We start from the raw sequence: 20,412 nt of genomic DNA, 5'->3' as shown, positions 1-20,412 counted from the left end.
ACACACGCTCCATTAATCAATGATAATTTACGAGACACTCATTGCCACTCTTATTCGTCAGTATTAATGTGTCGATTAACCACACACGCTCCACTAATGACACATAAAGTGCAATGTGTAATTTCATGGGTCAAGGTATGTTTCAATAGCCCTAATTGTGTGTTTTTTTATTATATACTAGTGTTATAGGGTTTCCACATTGTTTTTCATATTATATGTTCAATTAGAGAAAACGTAGATAAAAAATTAGGGTAGCATGCACATATAAGATTACATGTTTTGCTTAATACCTATCAATGGTATCAAAGTGTAGGTTTAGTTTTCTATTGAATTGATACAAATGTGAACTTGAACAAGGATATGCAAAATAGAATCGTCACTGTGTTATGCCACCACAACGTGGTGCCTTATGATTTTGCTCTAACGTGACGTGGTGATTGTTTACCACGACGTGGTGAGCTGTCAGATTCAAAAAATTTGGCTTTTGAATATATTATGAATTGACTATGATAATTACCTTTAATAATATTTTTTAATTGTATATAATTAAATATTTTAAAACGTAATTTGATATCCTTATCTAGAATGCATAATTGGTTTTATTTTTTCAATTTAATTAATTGAATATTAAATTCAAAATTTTAAAATAAAACCTAGTATTTTTTAAAATGTTTTAAAAACACACCCTTATATTATATGTAACGTTAAAAGTCTAATACTATATATATATATATATATATATATATATATATATATATATATATATATAAGACAATTCAGTCGAACTGCTAGTATGCCTCATTCTCAAATCCAATCTATAAGGGGGTATAAGGAAATTGCCTATAAAATAGTGATTGAATGGGTGTCCACTTTCACCCCTTGCTTCCTTGATTGATGGATGGTTGTTAGTTGAACGAGTTTGATAGGACAACTTAATCCTCATTAATAAGAATAATGATTTATAAAGTAACTAAACATAATTTTCATAAAAAATTCTCAATCTTAGGTACTTTTGGAAAAATGTGAACCTAGAGGTTTTTGCTATAGATTTACTTGTTTTCTTTATAACTTTTTCATACGTACTTAGATTTACACGTAGTTTTTGCCTACGTTCATAAATTTCATGATGAATAGTTTGAAGGAATAAAATTTAGTAATGGAACCCTTGATGGGTATTTTGGCCATTTTATTGACTTTTACCTACTTGTTACATAAATGGTATTTGAGCGTGTTTCTATAAGGAAAGGAACTAGAAGAGGACTAGCTTATCTTTGTGTAATTGAGGTGAGTACGTGTTGACATTTACTACTTTGGGGTACATGTAAAGATGATTTTTTATAATGAAATACCAATGCGTTGATATATGAAATGTTTTGAAAGGATGTTGGATCCCATTTGTCGATTGGATTGGTATGCAAAGATAATATCAAGAAGATAATTGTGTATGAACATGAGGAACAAATGTTGTGAGTAAACTGATAATGGATAGATATAGAGATATCAAAAGTTACATTAACAACTCATATGGCTAGGGAGAACCCCTAACCAAACAATCTCTCTAACTAAAGTCTACATGGTGCACTCACTTCTAAATGACTACTCACCTCCACTTTATATACTAGTGGATGGAATATGTTCTCATACAAAGGAATATTCTAACATAATAAATCACTCATCATTGTAGAGAATTTTCATGCTCCAACAATATCCCTCTAAATGCTTGGAGACGATGAGTGTAAATAGTTATGATAAAAGGCTGAACATTCGGCGAGCAGGTTTTGATGCTTAAATATCTTGGAAATTCTGAAGATTTATTATCTTAGAATCTAGCAATGGAATCTTTAGCATCAAATAACATACACAAGACCTAACTCTGAATAAGAATATGAAATCCCAATCTTTGAAACTAATTAGTGCCCAACAACCGGTCAGGTTTACTATCTCCCCCTCGACCGTTGAATTGAAGAGCTCAATATCAGATCATAAAACTATTGGATTAGGTGTCTAAGCCCATAACTATAGTTGTATATACATGAATTGATAGTAGCACAGTTCTTTTGGGTTTCCCTCAAAACTATTCACTAGACAAGATGATTTAGGAGAAAGATGTGGTTTTATTATTTGATTAATAAATTGAAATAAATGATTTTTTAGTATATTATGAAGATAATATATTAATTAGAAATAATAATATTTAATTAGTATTTAATTAAAAACTAATTTGAATTAATTTTGGGATTAAATTAAATAATTAAAAGTGTAGGGACTAAATTGTAATTATTCAATACTTAAGCAAAAGGCAATCTAGAACCCTCTATGGAGTCTTGGATGGTTTCTTTTGGCCTAAGGGTTCTAGAATAGTCTTTAGTAGATAAATAGCAAGGTCAATAATTACCCAATTTAAGATTAACTTGGATTAGGGTTTATCTAGGGTTTTCGGATTGTGACTTTTTTAAAGATTGCGTTATTTTTAATCAATAACCAAAATATGAAGTATTTTCTGAAGATTATCATTGAACTAATTTATACTATTATTAACAAATCATGGTAAGATGCACTTTATCAGTGTTCCTTTGATGTTGGTGTTTCTCTTATGTTTTTTAACCTAACTACTACCCAACCTTCACACAATATCTGGTAATAATCATCACATAACACATCCACCAAGAGTAAAAAAGTCAACCTTTAATGGTAGTTTAAATGGAAACGATTAAAATATAATTATCTATTTAAATTGTCATTCAAAGTTTACTTTTCATTCTAGATGGATGTGTGTTAGCCTGTAGTTGTTTCCAAGTGACATATGCAGATTAGGTGGTAATTAGGTCAAAAAAAACATAAGAGGAACACCCACATAGTGCATCTCAGTATGACATCCACGATGATGCATACGAGGAACATAAAGAGTTTGATGTGATCGACAAACAATATATGAGTACTTAGTCCACCTTTTAATTCCTAGAAATTAATAACAAATGCATTTCTTTCGTTTATAATAAAAAATTTGTTGCTTTTATAAACGAGTTGTTAATTATAATATACATTAATTCAGGGGTAATCTTAAAAAAAAAGTCACAATATTTTGGCTATTGATTAAAATTAAGGTGGTCTTTAGAAGAGTTCCAATATTTTGACAAAATTAGCAAAAAACATATGGGATATTGGCTAAATCTGTCAAACCAACCAAAAATGGTTATTTTGAAATTTTAGTTAATAATCTATCTTTTTTTGTAAAAAAATAATAATTTGTAATTAAATTGTGAAATAACCAAAAATATTAAAACTTTATCAGAGATTTTCCATTTTGAAATAAAATAAAACTCAAGGGATTCAATTTATGATACGACACAACAAAAATACATGACAAGAAATGAAATCGGGTCAAAATCAAAATTCAAATTTGTGTTCATGTCGTGTTCAAGCCAAGTTTAAAAAACACGATATTATGTCGTTTCATGTTCACAAATCGACACAAAAATTGACACGACTGAGCATGTGTTTGTTTGTTTGTCGTTTTTGTCTTGTTATATATGTTAAGTATGAATTTAAATAAACTAATAATTATGCAATGTTATCTTTGTTATGTCATGTCGTGTTGTGTTTTAATTGGTTCGTGTCGTGTTAGTGAAAAAACATGATATCATGTCATATCGTGTTCATATTACACAAAACCTTGTCGTGTCATATCGAACAAAAACACGACAATCATATCGAACAAAAACACGACACAACTGCCCAAATTGACCACCCTAATAAAACTTTAGGGACCAGACGACAATGTTTATTAACTACATGGATCAAACATATACATGTTTTTGGTAGCTATGACAAACCATAAGGACTAATCATATAATTTTATTCTATATTAATGATTAAACTACAAATTTGGTTCCTGTGGTTAGCAAAAAAATGTAGATGGAGATCAAAATCTTTTTAAGTTGCACTACAAGTCCGAAATCATAAACTTTTTGTGGTTTTAGTCCCTGAAAAAGTTGAAAAGACTTTTTTACCCTTTTAATTTCTTTTTTTACATTTTTATATTTATTTTAATCCTTTTTTATTTTGAAAAAAAAATAAAAAAAATAGCAAAACCAACTCACCCACCCCTTTACCATACCCTCTCCCATATCCCTATATATACCCTCTCCCATATCCCTATATATATATATATATATATATATATATATATATATATATATATATATATATATATATATATATATATATATATATATATATATATAATGAGTGGTTCAAATGAGTACCAAAAAAGCTTAAGAACCGTAAGAACCTCTAACTTTAGATGTTTATAAAGGGTTTAGGGTAACCCTAAACCCTTTATAAACACCCTAAACCATAAACCGTAAACCCTTTATAAACACCCTAAACCCTAAACCCTTTATAAACATTTAAAATTAGAGGTTCTTACGGTTCTTAACCTTTTTTGGTTTTCATTTGAACCTTTACCTATATATATATATATATATATATATATATATATATATATATATATATATATATATATATATATATATATATCACACACAGAAGATAAAAAAACCCATCGATCAAACCCAACGTCTTCTTCCTCCAACACACCTTCATCCGATGTACCCAGTGTCTTCGTCGCCCGACAAGATCATAACAACCAAACCACCACAATCGAACCTAGGTTTAATATGCATTTCAAAAACGAGAAACAAACGTATAAGTCGCTAGAATCGTTGATCCAGGTAACTTGAACCTCATGGTTTGTGGTATAAATTTCCTCCGATATGCTCTCCTTAGATCCACCTTTATCTTTAGCCCACTATCCCTTTCACAGATTAAATGGGGTGACCATGATTGCTATAAAAAACAACATCCCCTTTTGACCTTACCACGGTTAGGGTTCCTATACCTTAAACCACTAGTGCATCTGAATTTCATACTCCTTGCTGCTCCCCTTAAGAAATCCTAAACCCACTAACTTTTTTGATTCGATCGTATGTGGAAATCAAATAATATGGACCGTTTTTCTTGTCTGTGTCTCATCTCTTCCCCTCAAGGAATTGATTTACTGGTTTGTTATACCATGGAAGAACAAATGTGTTTTTTACTTGTTTGTATTTTTGATTCCAGATGGTGGTGTTAACTATTGAGATGATAAAGTGTGAAGATGGTGATGTGGGAGTCTTGGTAAATAGTGGTGAAAATGGTTGATGTGTAGATATGGTAGCTTGGAGGAGAAGATGGTATATGCGATGGAGGTCTGGTGTAAACTCAATAGTGACATGAGGAAGATGGAACCAAATTAGCTCCAATCTTGATTCCAATCCATTATCCCTTTCTCTCTAATAATTTTTGTTTAGATGGGTTTGTTGGAATACATGTGAAGGGAGAAAGGATTTGATGTCTGAACTCATAATAATCATAGAAGGAGTGATGTTTATTCGATTTGAAAACCATGGGATGAAGATAAGATGAAGAATTAAGAACACGGTCAGAGAAAGAGAGAGGGGGAGAGAGAAATAGAGGGGGTACGTTGGAGAGGTGGGTGAGTTGGCTTTGCTATTTTTTTTTTTCAAAAGTAAAAAGGATTAAAATAAATATAAAATGTAAAAAAATTAAAAGGTTAAAATAGTATTTTTAATTTTTTCAGGATCAAAACCACAATAAATTTATGATTTTGGACTAGTGGTGCAAGTTGAATTTTTTTTGGATTTCATCCACATTTTACGATAACCACAGAGATCAAATTTGCAATTTAGTCTATATTAATAAACTCATTTAAAAAGTTTTAGAAAATAAGAAAGGAAAAGAGCGTGATTAAAACTGAATTGAGCTTAATTCTTGCCTTGATATATTGATTGATAGTAATTGAAAAACATCACGCAAAACAACAGTCTTAGGAGATAGTTCCGTGATATCTTCTACTATAATTGTTATACATTTTGAAGTTACGTAAATAATTTGTTTTGATGGTTGGAAAGACGTTTGCAAAACAATAATCATAACAATGTTTGGTAACAATGACTGATATATTAAAAGATTCGTACAACCAAGATAAAAAGTGGTTTAGTTTACTATGAGTAAGCGACATGATCATTTGTACGTTTTACGTATATATACTGACGTTTAGTTAGTCAATTAGATTTTGACAAATTTATAGAAGATTCATGATTTGTTATTACTTCAAAGAAGAAATAAAGTTATATTGTACAAGTACAGGGACTGTTTTTGTCATTTTATTCTTTGAGATACTGTTATTTCAAAACAGCCCTCCTCATTTTGGAAAACATCAAATCGACACCTTCCGAAAGTGGAGTAAGAAACCCTCCTATAAATAAACCAATTTCCCTCCCAATTTCCTCCTGCGTGTGTTAACTCCGCCATTTAATTTTCTTCAACTGCTACTTCACACACACATCATCTCCATCTGAACTCTCAAGTATGCTTGCCGGCGAAAACGACGGATTTTCCGATCGTGTTAATGGCATCAAGTCCACCCTACGTGTCGTCCCCGATTTCCCCAGACCAGGTACACTCAATCTCCATTTTTTTTTTTTTTTTTTTATGAAATTCACAAGTATCTATATGAGCGAAAATTGCACACATAATCTCGCTTACATTGAAGAATAATGATCGTGAATAGAATTTGTGAATCACAGGGATACTGTTCCTCGACATCACTACATTGTTGCTCGATCCAAAGGCCTTCAAAGACACAATCGATTTGTTCGTCGAGCGTTACAAACAGGAAAACATCTCTGTAGTTGCTGGTAATTTTTCAAAATTCTTCTCGCTTTACCAAAATTAATCCCTTCTGGACTAAAATACTTATCAAACGTCACCTTTCCCCAAAAATCGAAAATACTTATTGAGAACAGGGACCAATTTTGACTTTTGAGTTTTACATAGCGTAAATGTCAGAAGGAAATCGCACAATTTTCAATTCGATTTAGCAAAATTTCAAACTTGGTTGAGTATTCTCCCTTCGTCATCCTTGCTGCTGATTTTTATCAACAATATTCATGTACTTTCTTATTAACAATACGAGTAGTGGTTGATAGTGGGAAATCAAATAAGGGTATGGAGAGGTCATCGATTAGTTGCTATGAATGAGTATGAGCGGCTGAAAGTGGCCTTCTGCTTACTAAAGCATCTGCATTTTCTCTCTCTTTCAAGATCCAAATATGGAGTGGAATGATGGCTCATGGCAGTTGTTGTTGGAGGAAAGCCAGTGGGACCGGACCTCTCCTAGTGGGCACAAGTTTTTTTTTTTTTTTTCGTTACAATGTGGATTTTATAAGATTTTTCATATAACTTTTCAATGCGTATGTATATATATTTGTTTGTTTTGTCTTATCTTTATGACCTCACAAGTCACCCCACACGCTTACTCTTTCTTTTTAGGTAGTTAATCATTGTTTTGATATGTCATTTTCTAGTAATGAATTATTGTTACATAAAAATATATAACGAAGGTAGTTTAATCAATCGATGACAGGTATTGAGGCTCGGGGTTTTATGTTTGGTCCTGCAATTGCACTGGCTATAGGAGCCAAGTTTGTTCCTTTAAGGAAACCAAAAAAGTTGCCTGGTAAATAAATAAAGAAATACATAAGATATAAAATTATAAATGGATTTTTTTTTTTTTTTTAAATTATAAATTAATTTCAGGTGAAGTGATATCAGAAAAATACATTTTGGAATACGGAACAGACTGTCTTGAAATGCATGTAGGTGCGGTTCAACCGGGAGAGCGGGCTCTTGTGGTTGATGATTTGGTGGCAACCGGTGGGACCCTTTGTGCTGCAATCAACCTACTTGGTAATATTCATAAATTTATGAAAAAAAATATATGTATATTGTTTTTTTATTTATTAAAAATTGGATTATCACGTGCACAGAGCGTGCTGGTGGTGTGGTTGTGGAGTGTGCTTGCGTGATTGAAGTGCCGGATTTAAAGGTATATATGATGCGAAAGAATCTTAAAAAAAATATATATGGAAGTTAAACTTTTTTTTTTTTTGTTCTTTTTAAAATTGTTTGTATTTGTGGATTTTGTAGGGTCGTGAGAGATTAAAATTGCATGGGAAGCCGTTGTATGTGCTTGTGGAGTCGATGTTTGGACAAACATGATGATGTGATTTATGGATTCTGGGGGAAAGTGTATATTAGAGGGGTATTATCGGAAGATGGTTTTTAGTAGTAAGCTTTTGATGATAAAATCTCATACACTGGGAATAGAACACCTGCACTTTTCTGTGTTTAGTGGTAGGGAAATTTGGATTCTTGGAATGAAAAATGTCGTTTTTAGTTGGTGGTATATTTCATAAATGCAAATTCGGTATTTGGCTATTTATGTGATTAGTGGTAGGAAATTAAGAGTCTTTTTGGTCGTGGAAACTTTACAAAATAAAAAAAAAAAATTAAAAACACATTTGGCTCATTTAATTTTTTGAAATTTCTAAGAAAATGAAGGTTTTTTCAAAATTTCAAATTGTATTTAAATTAGAAAAGTGATTTTTACAGTTTTTCTAAAGTTTTTCAAAATTTTAAGATAGAAAATTAAACTCTACCAAATACGTTTTCTAAATTTTTTATTGAAAACTAAAAATAAAAATTCAATTCTATTCTCTAAAAGCATTTTCTTAAAAAACAAAAACAGTTTTTTCACAACCAAACGCACCTTTAGTTTTCCAAATAGTAAGTACATTAGAAAAATAATTTTTACAATTTTCTAAAGATTTTCAAATTTTTAAGATGAAAAATGAAAACTATACATGTATCCAACCAAACGTGTTTTCTAAAATTTTCATCGAAAATTGAAAATGAAACTCAATTTTATTTTCTGAAAATATTTTTCTTAGAAAATGAAAACAGTTTTTCACCGATACATCCCAAAAATACAGTCCAAAAATTTTATTTTTAAATCATTAATAAAACCATAAATGTCACTCATCATATAAAAATCATAAATCGTGTATCACAAAAATATCATAACCAATTGGCAATATATCAAAATCGTATGTCAAAACATCAAAGTAAATCATCCCAGGCTAAACACTGTGGTGTGTCATGCAGTTATCTCGAGCTCTTCCCCCTACTAACAGAAGTACCTGAAATCAAAACTGAAAGTTGTAAACACGAAGCTTAGTGAGTCTCCTTAAACTACCACATACCATACACGTAAACACATAAACACATAACACATAACTTGGGCCTAGCTCACTACATCGGGCCCCGCCTGCCATCAGACCAAAATCCGGCATCGGGCCCCGCCCGACATCGAACAAAGCTCGGTATACATTAGCATATCAACAAATACATATAAACATAAATATATAAACATTCGTCGGTCCCCGCCCGACATCAGACTGAAATCCGGAAGCATATAAACATTCATCGGGCTTACCCCGACATCGGACCGAAGTCCGGAAACATACAAACAGACACATGCAATAATCACGAAGACATCAAGCCTACACACATTCCTCGGCTTGCACCAACATTGGACCGAAATCCGGAAACATATAAACCTACATCGGGCACAGCCCGACATCAGACCTTAGCCTGGCATCTACTAACATACATAAACGAGCCAGCATTGGTGCCTTCGACCCGTTCCTACTGGAAAAAAACTGAAAACCGTAAACACGAAGTTTAGTGAGTTCCCCAACCTACCACATACCATGCACATAATCACATACTGCAAATACTAGGCCTCACCCACTACCTCAGACCCCGCCCGCTACAACAGGCCCCGCCTGGCTTCGAGCCCCGCTCGGTGTACAAATCTGTTTCTCTTAGGCCTCGCCTGTCTCTGGGCCCCGCCCGCTAACATAAACTAACATACAATCATATCATATCACATAAACTAAACATATACTACTGGATTCCTATTCTAAGGACTTGCCTATCTTGGGCCCCGCCCTTGTCCCGCTACTAATAAGTCATGGAACCCCGTCCACGCTCCTACTAATAGTGAGATACGGGCTCAGCCCACACTCACTCGTTTCCTACCTTGGGCTTCGCCCTTACTCTGCTGTTAATGAGATATGGAACACCATCCACAATCTGCTATTGGTGAGATACGGGACCTCACCCACACCTACCTCCCTACCAGGCACATACATGTATCACACAGACAACACGTATAAACTATCATGTATATTGTTCCTTAGGCACCCGTCCGCTAACATTGGACCTTGGTCCTGAGTATCATACTAGCATACAATGCCTAGGGCTAACCCTCGAGTGTTCCTATTCTTAACTACATGGGTCGGCATTGTGGTCGTAGACCCATCCACACAAAGGGAAAACTCACCTACACTACTGAACTTGCTGGTATTCCTCTACTGCTGATTCCCTGACTTCTGCTTCTTCGGCTCCCCGAGCTACCAAGATCATAATATTACTTAGCTCAATATCATAGTCTTTTCTCAGGGTAAAATTACTATTTTACCCCTACCCTAATATAGTCCATAACTAAGGCCCAAGCATAATATATAAAGGCCCAAACCCTAGGTAGGCTTCCCAAGCCTACTAATGGCCCAATTTGCTACATTGGGCCCAATCTCTTTATTGGGCCTTACCCTAAGCCCAACACCCATACTTGGCCTATATTCCCTGACTCCTGATGGCCTACTGAGGCCCAAATACTCAAGGCCCAAACTGGCAGCGTTACGTGGGGCGTAATTCAATGTATGCTTAGTGTACAGGCTCAATGACGTGTATGATGGGCGTACCTGCACGTACGCTCAACGTAATGCTCTATTAAGTCCTTTCTCTATTAAGAGCTTAATACCTCGATTCATAAGCTTCCAACTCAGATCCAAGTCTTATTTCACGTCTTAAACCATAAAGTTGCTTACTTTATGGCTTCCTTGACTCACATAAGCCCTAACTCCAAAAACCATAATCTATTTCCATGGAAGAAGGTATTAACTCATCCATGAACTCATATAAGTCCTAAAGGTTGGAACTTTACTGCTTATGGGACATATCTAACTCTAAGGGAGGCAACCCTAGTCTTAGAAACATGCTTAAGTCTCAAAGACCCATTCTTGGGACCAAAAAGTCCATAAACTTGTACTAAGAGAGATCTAAGAGAATAATCATCAAGCTCAAAACATTTTACCTTGTAGAGGTCCAAAATGAAGCACTTATCCCAGATTTATAAGTTCTAGCTTCAAAGGTTCCTCCTTGCCAATCTTCTTTTTTTCTCTTCCAAGCTTTAAACCACCAAAATAAGCTTCTCAACGTCAAGATCTCACAAAATGAAGGTTGGGACGTTCTAGGGTTTCTTCTGAGATTAGGGAGGCTGATATGGGGGCTAGGGTTGAAGCCATTATGTTATGGCTCAACCCTAAATTAGGGTTTAATGGCTTTTAGCATATGTTGGGCGTACTGCTCGTACGGTGGGCGTACGCCTCTCCCACCTACGATCATTTGCTCCGCTACGCTGGGCATACCCACGCATGTCCCAAATTGCATGCATGGCTATCCCTGTAAACTTTTCCCATTAAGGGGCCATAAATGTCAATATCTTCAAAGTGTCATAACTCCTTCATTCTAGATCTATTTCCGATGAACTTTATATCCACGGAAAGGTGGCGAGAAGCCCTACGCTTCTAACAGCACACCCTGGCCCGAAACCTTCTCGAATAATACCTCTAAGATTCATCAAAGACTAAAACGCCTCTAGCCTTGGCCTCTAAAATTCCATAGTTGAATAATTTAGAACAGGGCGTTACAATCGAAGTCTGCCAATGCACCTTCACCAACTCCATCCTCTTGTTCCTCAGCTTCTTCATCTTCTTATCGAGAATAGCTACCAGTCTCTCGATGTAATTTAGACTGTCGTGAACCTGACTATCCTCTAATGACACATTCGATGAGTCATCAACCAAGCACTTCCATAGCTGAGAAACATGAAAAGTGTTGTGGATCTGGATGACCTCTGCTGGAAGATCCAATCGATACGCCACCTTTCCCACACAGGCTATAACCCTGAAAGGCCCAATATACCTGAGGCTCAACTTGCCCGCTTCGTGAACCGGATGACACCTTTCCAAGGTGACACCTTCAGAAAAACCATGTCGCCTACCTCAAACTCCAAGTCTGAATGTCCCTTGTCGACATAGCTTCTTTTTCGAATCTGAGCAGTCTGGAGCCTACTCGGGACCTGCATGATCCTTTCCGTAGTCTTGAGTACTTCCTCAATACTCCCCATGACTCTCTGACTGACATCGCCCCAACAGATTAGGGTCCTAAACTTCCTCCCATAGAGCATCTCGAAGGGAGGTGGGTCTATGTTGGCATGGTAGCTGTTTTTATACGAAAATTCCACTATTGGAAGATACGTATACCAACTGCCACCGAAATCCAATACACATGCGTGTAGCATGTCCTCGACAGTTTGAATCGTACTCTCATTTTTGCCCATCCATTTAAGGGTGGAAAGCAGTGCTGAAGTGGAGAAGAGTACCCATCTAATCGTGAAAATGTTTCCAAAATATGCAAGTGAAACGAACATTGTTGTCTGACACAATCGAAACAGTCACTCCATGTCGTGCCACTACATCACGTACATAGATCTCGGGCAACTTCTCAGCTGATATACTCTTCTAGATCGGGATGAAGTGAGCACTCTTGGTCAACCGATCCACGATGACCCATATCGAATCTACTCCACGTGCGGTCCTGGGAAGTTTTGTGATGAAGTCCATAGTGATATCTTCCAATTTCCATCCGAGAATGTATAATAGCTGCATCTTGTCGTGTGGGTACTAATGTTCGGCCTTGTAACGCCCGTAGATCCGGGCTAGTCAATTTAGAGGTAATAGGGGTCGAAAACGACTTTTCGACAAAAGATTATTTAGAATAAATAATCTTAACCAAGTTGTAGAATATGTTACAAGGTTTCCGTACATATAAAGAACGCCGAAATCCGAGTTATAACGAAGAAGTTATGACCCGTTGAAGTTTCGCGACGGAACCGACACGATACCGGGAAGCGTAAATAGTGAATTTACGATAGAGCGAGATTTAGCCTTAGCGATCTAAATGAAAGTCGTAGAATATGTTAAACTAAGAACATCAATAAAAAGAACGCCCAAATCTGACTTCGTATGAAAAAGTTATGATTTTTTCGAAGTTTCGGATTAGCAGTGTAGAGCCTAAAATTCGAATGTTAGATCGAGTGGTTTTTAGCCGACACGACCTAAAAGAGAATCGAAGATCTCATTAAGATTAGCGTAACGAGAAAAAAGATGGGCAAAAACGGACGTCAGGTGAAGAAGTTATGAGAATTTAACGGACCAATCCTGTCCTGGCCTGTTAATAATATAAAATTTAAAATTGAGTCAAAATTAGCCGACAGAGTCTAAACGAAAGTTGTAGAGTACGTTCCCGCCTTCGTGTGGATATAAAGAACGTAGAAAACGGATTTTGTACGTGAAAGTTAGGAATTTTTAAAGTTGAAGCATGAAATTGCGAGATCTGATGAAGAATCGATGACGTGGCACAATCTAGACCCTCCATCGCTGGCTCGGTACCCGCTTCGGATGAGTGACACGCCACCCTCGCTATTACGCCCCGCGTACGAAGAAGTTACCCCCCGCGTAACTTCGGTCTAATCCGTCCGACGGTGCGAGACAGCTGGCTTCGGCTGGCAACCTTATCCAAGGTGTACGCCCAGCGTAACCTCGGTACGCCCAACGTAACCGAGGCTGCTGGCGCCTATAAAAAGGGTCCAAACTCCTCCGAATTTCACACACCATTTCCTTTCTCTCCCTAGATTTCTTTCTCTCTCTAGGGCTTCTAAACCCCCTAAGCCCTAGTTAACCCCCTTAGCTCCCAGAGTCCCGAGAAAAAGGGTCTTTCGGTTTCGAAACGCTGCTCCAAATAAAGTTCCGGTTTTTGATAAAATTCGCTGTAAGTGAGCTACGCTTACGCAATTTTTAATAGTGCTTTCGAATAATTATAGGAATCTTATTAGGTCCTTAAAATAATTATTTGGGCTGTGAGTTATATTGAGTGTTATTAACGCTTATATAATAATAATAATAGTCAGACTAATTAATTTGTCGCGGTTATCGTTAAACTAAACCCTAGTGGTATTGGTACTAGGTGTTATCGAAGGAAATTGTTTTGAGAGTATCGAAGCGTTGTCCGAGTGCTGGGTCACCACCTTTCAGGTGAGTGCATAGTTACTTTCATCTTACACATAGACTTGACCCGACCCGGCATGGTCCATTTGGGTTGCATGGCATCATGCACTTGGATAGACTATAATGAGAGAAATAAGACACTTACGGTTATTAATATATTATAAGTTCTAGTATATTAATAATAAGAATAATGAGATTATTTAATTAGTATTGATCAAGAATTAATCTAGAATTAATTAAGTGATCAAAAGAAGACTAATTAAATATATGGGTTGATTGTGTAAATCATTCATTCTTATATATGTGGGCTTGTGATCCAAGATTCCTTATGTTGGACTAAGTCCATGGGGTGACCCATGGATACTCCATGGAGGTTAAAATCCATGGAGCATAAGGAATGGGTAAAGTCATGAGTTACATGGTGTAATCCTAATAGCCACCATATAAAAGAAACCCATGGCTCAAGAAATCGACACTAACACTATGTGTATGTATGAGGGCTACACGATTTCATGAAGTGTTCTAATTTCTCTCTAAGTTATTCCAAGTGCTTATGGTGTTTTGTGAACCATTTGAGGTGTCACACTTGGGGCACTAAGCACTCAAGCTTCATGAAGACAAGCACTATCAAAGAGGTATGTATTCTATCTTGTTATATCCATTATTTTGTATGCTAGATTAGGATAATACCTTGGATGTTCATATTTGCATGTATAATAGAGAAAACATAGATCCAAGGTATTTAGGGTTGCATGTACACTTAGGAGTGTTAGAATGCTCATAACCCAACAGTGGTATCAGAGCCTAGGCTTGTTTTCTTGTTATACCTGCAATAGAAGCTGAAAAATCGAGTTTTGATGCTGTCAGCCCAGCTGACTCGCCGAGTCCAAGGCAAAATGCATCCAACTCGCCGAGTTGTGTTCATGCACTCGACGAGTTGGACCCCAGACAGCATATCTTCGAGGTTTTTGGCTAGAAATGGACTAGGAACATTACCCTAAGTTGTTTTTGAACTTATAAACTTTTTTTTAATGTGGTAATGTTCATGCTAATCCATTTTCAAAGATAATTGTCAATAGATTCATGTTTTGTATTAGTTTAAAGGTTAGACTAATTACATGAAAAAGTTTGATTTGAATCATCTTGTTCTTATGAGTTTCTTAGATTAATAGAAAAGTTGAATGAAATAGTTGGTTTCAATCCATTTTAATCTAAGAGTTGAGTATAAAATGTGTTTGTGTAACTTATCCTTAAGTTACATGAAGAGTCACATTAAAGACTCATAAAACTCATAAAGTTGGCAAAGGTTACAAAAAAGATGAAGAGACTTGTCCTTAAGTTATGGAGGTTCAAGAGTCACTTCATTAATAAATAAATAAATAAAATATGTAACCTTAATTAATTCCATAAGTTATAAAATAAAAGAAAAGATTAATTCTTTATTAGTTTAAAGTCTTCCATAATTTGTCCACAAGTTATGGAACTTGAAGAGTTTTTGGATTAAAACTACTTTAAATACATAAGTTATGGAATTAATTAGTTTTGAATAGTTTCAAAACTTGCCCTCAAGTTTTGGAATTTGTAAAGTTTTCTCTTATGAATACTTTAATTCCAAGTTAGCCCTTAGATTTTTAAAAGTTAAAATTCAACCCTTATACTTTATAATATTATAAGTTAATAATATTTATATGTATAAGAGTAAAGTCGGTCTTACCGCTAGTACGCCTCATTCACGAAGCCGGTCTATAAGGTGGGTATAAGGTTGTTGCCTATAAAATGGCAACTTAATGGGTGTTCACTCTCACCCACCGCTTGCTTGACTGGTGGAGGGTCGTTAGCCGAACGGGTTTGACATGACTATAATTCTCCCTTCATTAAAAGTATTAATGATAAATACTAAGTAACTAAACTCTAAATAATACCCAATCTTAGTTACTTAGGAAAATGTGAATAAGGTGCTAATCCATGAAATTACACTTTGCACTTTGTTTAAGTCGGTTAGTGGAGCGTGTGTGGTTAACCGGCACACTAACTCGTATTTAACAAGGTAGGCAAAGGGTAACTTAATATTTATCATAGTATCGATGGAGCGTGTGTGGTTAACCGGCACATCAATTGAGGGGTAATTTATTAAGGGTACCAAGTAATTTGCATGGTTACTTCACACCTTGTTTTGTGATCCTCGGCATCCCAGTCACAAAACCTGAAGGGCACACTCGAGATTGAAACATGCCATTGAACAGTTCAATGAATCTCAAAAGATCTAGGAGTTTCAGAACCAATTAAAACCTAATAATACATTTCGTTTATCTTGGTGGAAATTGGTGAATCGTCATTCACCTACCTTCAAATTGTTTTATAGCTTGGATTACGGCATACCTCTTCTAAGTTATAAAATAGTTTGTTGGGTCCTAGCCTTAATATTTTCATATTGGGTGTCATATTAAGGACTTTAGATCAACTATCTTGAATATCTCCCAAAAGATGTCTGGATTAGACATTTATGATCTTCCTAAATCTCTTGAAACAAGCTTTCCTAAATGAAGATGATGTCCCATGGAAATCATACTTCTATCACCTCCTCCAAATTATTCTCCCTACCCCACAAGTTCTTTAAAAGTTTAAGGTCACTCAAGCCCTAATGGCAAGGCAAGGTCTAGGTGTGATCACATCTTGGAGATGTAGTCACATATTGACAAGCCGGGAGAGTTGGGTGTCAAAGTCTTGAGAAAGTTGGTGGTTCAATCACTTTCTAAGTCACATAGTGAGTTCTTTTGGAACACCTATGAAACAGACTATGACAAGACCCTTAATGATCTTATCTATTTGTTAAGATCAACTTCCTGAAACTTTATGGACATTGACAATAGTGACACAGGAAATCCAGAAAAACATTCTCTTCCCAATGGAAAGGGATCGGCCATAGTCAACTCGGTTGACCAAATGGTAAAGAGAAAAGTCTAAGTCTGTGATAGTCTCGTGTACCATTATCAAAGGGTCCATATGTTTATATTGCCAAAGGAAGGGGCATTGGTTGCGAAGCTGCCTGATTTACCTAAGGATGTTAAAGTCAATAAGATTGACTCTACTTCAGGTCAAAGTCCACTAATCTAACTCTGTTAAGTTTCTATTTTCAGATTCCTGATACATGATGTGACTGGGTCACATGGTAATGTTTTAAGAATCAAAGAAAAGTAAAGGAACTTAAAGAAAGAATATGCTGAATCTGATCGCATAGATGGATTTCTATCGCGTAGTTTGAAAAATCGGATTCTTGAGCTAATTCTTAGGAGTTATGAGATATTGCTAAGGAATAGATAACAACAAGTTTTTCATATGGGTTGTAAGGATAAGTTTTTCCGCATAGTTTTAAAATAAAAGAAAATTTTGATCCTTACAATGGCATTTGAGGAAAAAAATTGTTGCTTATATGATTCCATTAATAGCAAGAGTGGAAATATGAAATTGATTCTTTTATTTGTGGTAATGTCTAAATTTACCAAATAAGGAAAGATTCTCATCACCCAAGTCTCAAGTGGACCGGGACCTAGAATCATGCAAGTTCTATAGCATGATGAATGAGAACTTTCAAGTATTGGAAAATTAAGACTAATTACTTGTTCACATGGATGTGTGAGTCAAGTAATGGACTAAGGGATCGAGTACATAGTCATGTGCACTGATTAAGTCCACCACAAAAGATATAAGGCTATTCGTCATATTTTACTAGAGTTCAGTAAATATGATTATACTTACAAGCTTAAGTGTAACTCTGAGACATTGGAAAAAGGTTCCAATGTAAGGCAGAGCGAATAAGAAGAATCAAATTAGGCAGAAGGATAAAAGTTTCTCAAATCTGAAAAGATGGGAGAGTACTTTAGTATCAGCTTTGTGATCATCTTAATGATTAAGAAACCATATCAAAAATTTGTTCTCTAAGGAAGTCTTAGTGCATTCTTATGACTAAGAAGAAGGGATCTTGAAATTGTTGAAATGGTTAAATCAAGAAGATGAGTCATACTTCGTTTCAATACAAGTCTTAGAGTCATACTCCAAGATTGTAATTTGAGTGACATGTCTTAAAGAAGGTTTAAAACACTTGACAACTGTAAGAGTAAAAGTTTTCTACTCTTGTACATTTGAAATTGGTAAGTTGTGATGTTTTGGATAAAACAAAGACCAACTTAGGCTAATTGTGTGAAGTGTTTGTCTTGATTAGAATCCACACTATCTCTTGGATATTTGACAAGGGAGTCTTATAGGTCAAGAGGACAGTGGGAGTCTTAAAGGTCTTGAAAGTCTCAAGAACTAATCAAGAATGAAACCTGAAGTTCTTCACTAGCACACGACTTGAGGTTTATAACCTATCGTGTTGACATATTCTATGCCCATTCCAGTTAAAGTTGGCTTTGCATATGAGTTCTTAGAGTTCTCAATGTGTTGCACAACAACTTGGAAGCAATGGTAGGCCCTTGAGCTACCAGGTGGCAAGAAATTAAGATTGAGTTCAGTCCATATGAGTTTGGATTTGTCATTAACCTTGTCTTGTGACTATGGTTTTGACAATTCACATGGATAAGAACACACACACCATTAAATCTAAGTGTCATAAAGTTTCTCTCCGATTCATAAAAATGATGGTGAGGAAACACTTTCACTAAGTAGAATTTAGCTAGATAGCAAATGTGATATTTTGCATTCTCAAAGTCGTTAGTGGAGCGTGTGTGGTTTACCGGCACACTAACTTGGACTTGTGAGAAATGGCAAAGGTCAAAACGATCAAGACTATGATTACGGCATCCTTTTTCATAGTTCTTAAAATTGTTTTGACACACCCACGAGCTATCTAAGGGAAGGTGTATGTTTTTTGATAAAGTCTTATCAAAACAATCTAGTATCAGAAATCTGAACTTTGGTAACAAAGTCAATAAAGTATTGATTTCTAGAAGTCGAGCTTTCTGAGTATATGTCAAAGCTTGTGGGAGCATAAGTGTTATGCTAATAATCATCATGTTAGTGGGAGCATGATAATTACAATAAGTATTGCAAGCTAGCAATGTTAATTATAGAAAACCAAAGGTTTCAATTGGGAAAAAGTTGTTTTGCTATAATTAAGGGAGAGGAAATTATACTTCATCTCAAATCTATAAGCTTAGATCGTGAGGTTTTAATCATTTAGTCAAGGATATATATGAATTTCATGTTGGAATGGCTCAACATAAGGAAATTATGTATATGGGTCCATTATTTGCGTTCTTAAATTCGATTATGATTACGACATCCCTTTTCATAATCTGAATTATGAGAACTTGGCAAATAGAAATGGAAATGTTATAGCAAAAGACTGGTTTAGTCTTTATGCGAGACATCATGAATCGTGTCCCATATGCTTCGGATATAGGACCGATTACATGTGCTATGTTCATCCTTTCTAAAATTTTCCAAATGCCTAGGGCATTAAGAAGGGAAAAGGTTTAGAATTGGATATGACTAAAAGGATTAAACAATTGTCGAGGACAATCTAAGGGTTACCAAAGATTGGTTGCTCAAGGACAGTTGGAAGTATAGTGATAATTCTGGAAGGACCATATTGACATAATCTGTAAGGAGGCAACTCTTGTTCAGAAGTGATAGTCGAAATGGAATCTGGAAATGTTTCAAAGTTAGAATTTTCAATCTATGTAAGATTAAGGAAACTTAATGCAAGAAGGATGGTTCCAAGGACTTGATCTCCTTTGGAATGCTCTGTAATGATTGTTGTTAAGTCTTTCTGACTTTGTGCATAGTCATTACAAGAGGATCGATGCATATAAGTTTAGAATCTAACAGATTTCAGTAAATGACATGAATTTGGAATTCTTGCATTTGCAGTAAGGATTTGGGAGTGTGAAAAGAGAATCATTGAAGTTATGTTCATTTGATCTAGTTCACAAAATAAAGATCATAGACAAACATATTATGCATACTTGGTGTATGGCATGACTATTGTTTAGAAAACATAGTGTGCATGCTTGGAGCATGGGACAACTATTGTTTCAAATTCAAGAATAATATTGATAGCTGAAAAAATATACAATGAATAATGTGTAACCATATGGTGATAAATAAAAGGAGTTTTATTTATATTCATAAGTTCTGAGACCATATTGGATTCAATTATTATTGTGTTTCACTTTGCATGTTTTGACTTCCCGAATAAACTAGGTTATTCTTCCGGAATGACTAAGTTATTCAAACCATCCACAGTCGGTCA

At 35.3% G+C, this 20,412-nt stretch overlaps 1 protein-coding gene across 1 annotated transcript; it reads left to right on the top strand.

The window, feature by feature from the left end:
- Nucleotides 1–6,309: 6,309 nt before the first annotated feature.
- Nucleotides 6,310–8,343, top strand: LOC145034229 (adenine phosphoribosyltransferase 3-like). Its single transcript, XM_078982606.1, has 6 exons — nucleotides 6,310–6,520; nucleotides 6,651–6,761; nucleotides 7,490–7,582; nucleotides 7,663–7,812; nucleotides 7,893–7,951; nucleotides 8,053–8,343. The coding sequence occupies exons 1-6, from the start codon at nucleotides 6,433–6,435 to the stop codon at nucleotides 8,122–8,124; spliced, it is 573 nt and encodes a 190-aa protein (XP_078838732.1). The 5' UTR covers nucleotides 6,310–6,432; the 3' UTR covers nucleotides 8,125–8,343.
- The last annotated feature ends 12,069 nt before the right edge of the window (nucleotides 8,344–20,412 follow it).

This window comes from Lactuca saligna, chromosome 3 (genome assembly GCF_052625555.1).
Source record: "Lactuca saligna cultivar CGN05327 chromosome 3, ASM5262555v1, whole genome shotgun sequence".
NCBI classification, from domain to species: Eukaryota; Viridiplantae; Streptophyta; class Magnoliopsida; order Asterales; family Asteraceae; genus Lactuca; species Lactuca saligna.
This window is presented reverse-complemented; position numbering and strand designations above follow the sequence as displayed.

Coding starts and splice junctions, on each gene's coding strand:
- LOC145034229 (XM_078982606.1), top strand. CDS start 6,433: ATGCTTGCCGGCGAAAACGACGGATTTTCCGATCGTGTTAATGGCATC. Junction 6,521..6,650: donor CCCCGATTTCCCCAGACCAG/GTACACTCAATC, acceptor TGTGAATCACAG/GGATACTGTTCCTCGACATC. Junction 7,583..7,662: donor GAAACCAAAAAAGTTGCCTG/GTAAATAAATAA, acceptor AATTAATTTCAG/GTGAAGTGATATCAGAAAAA.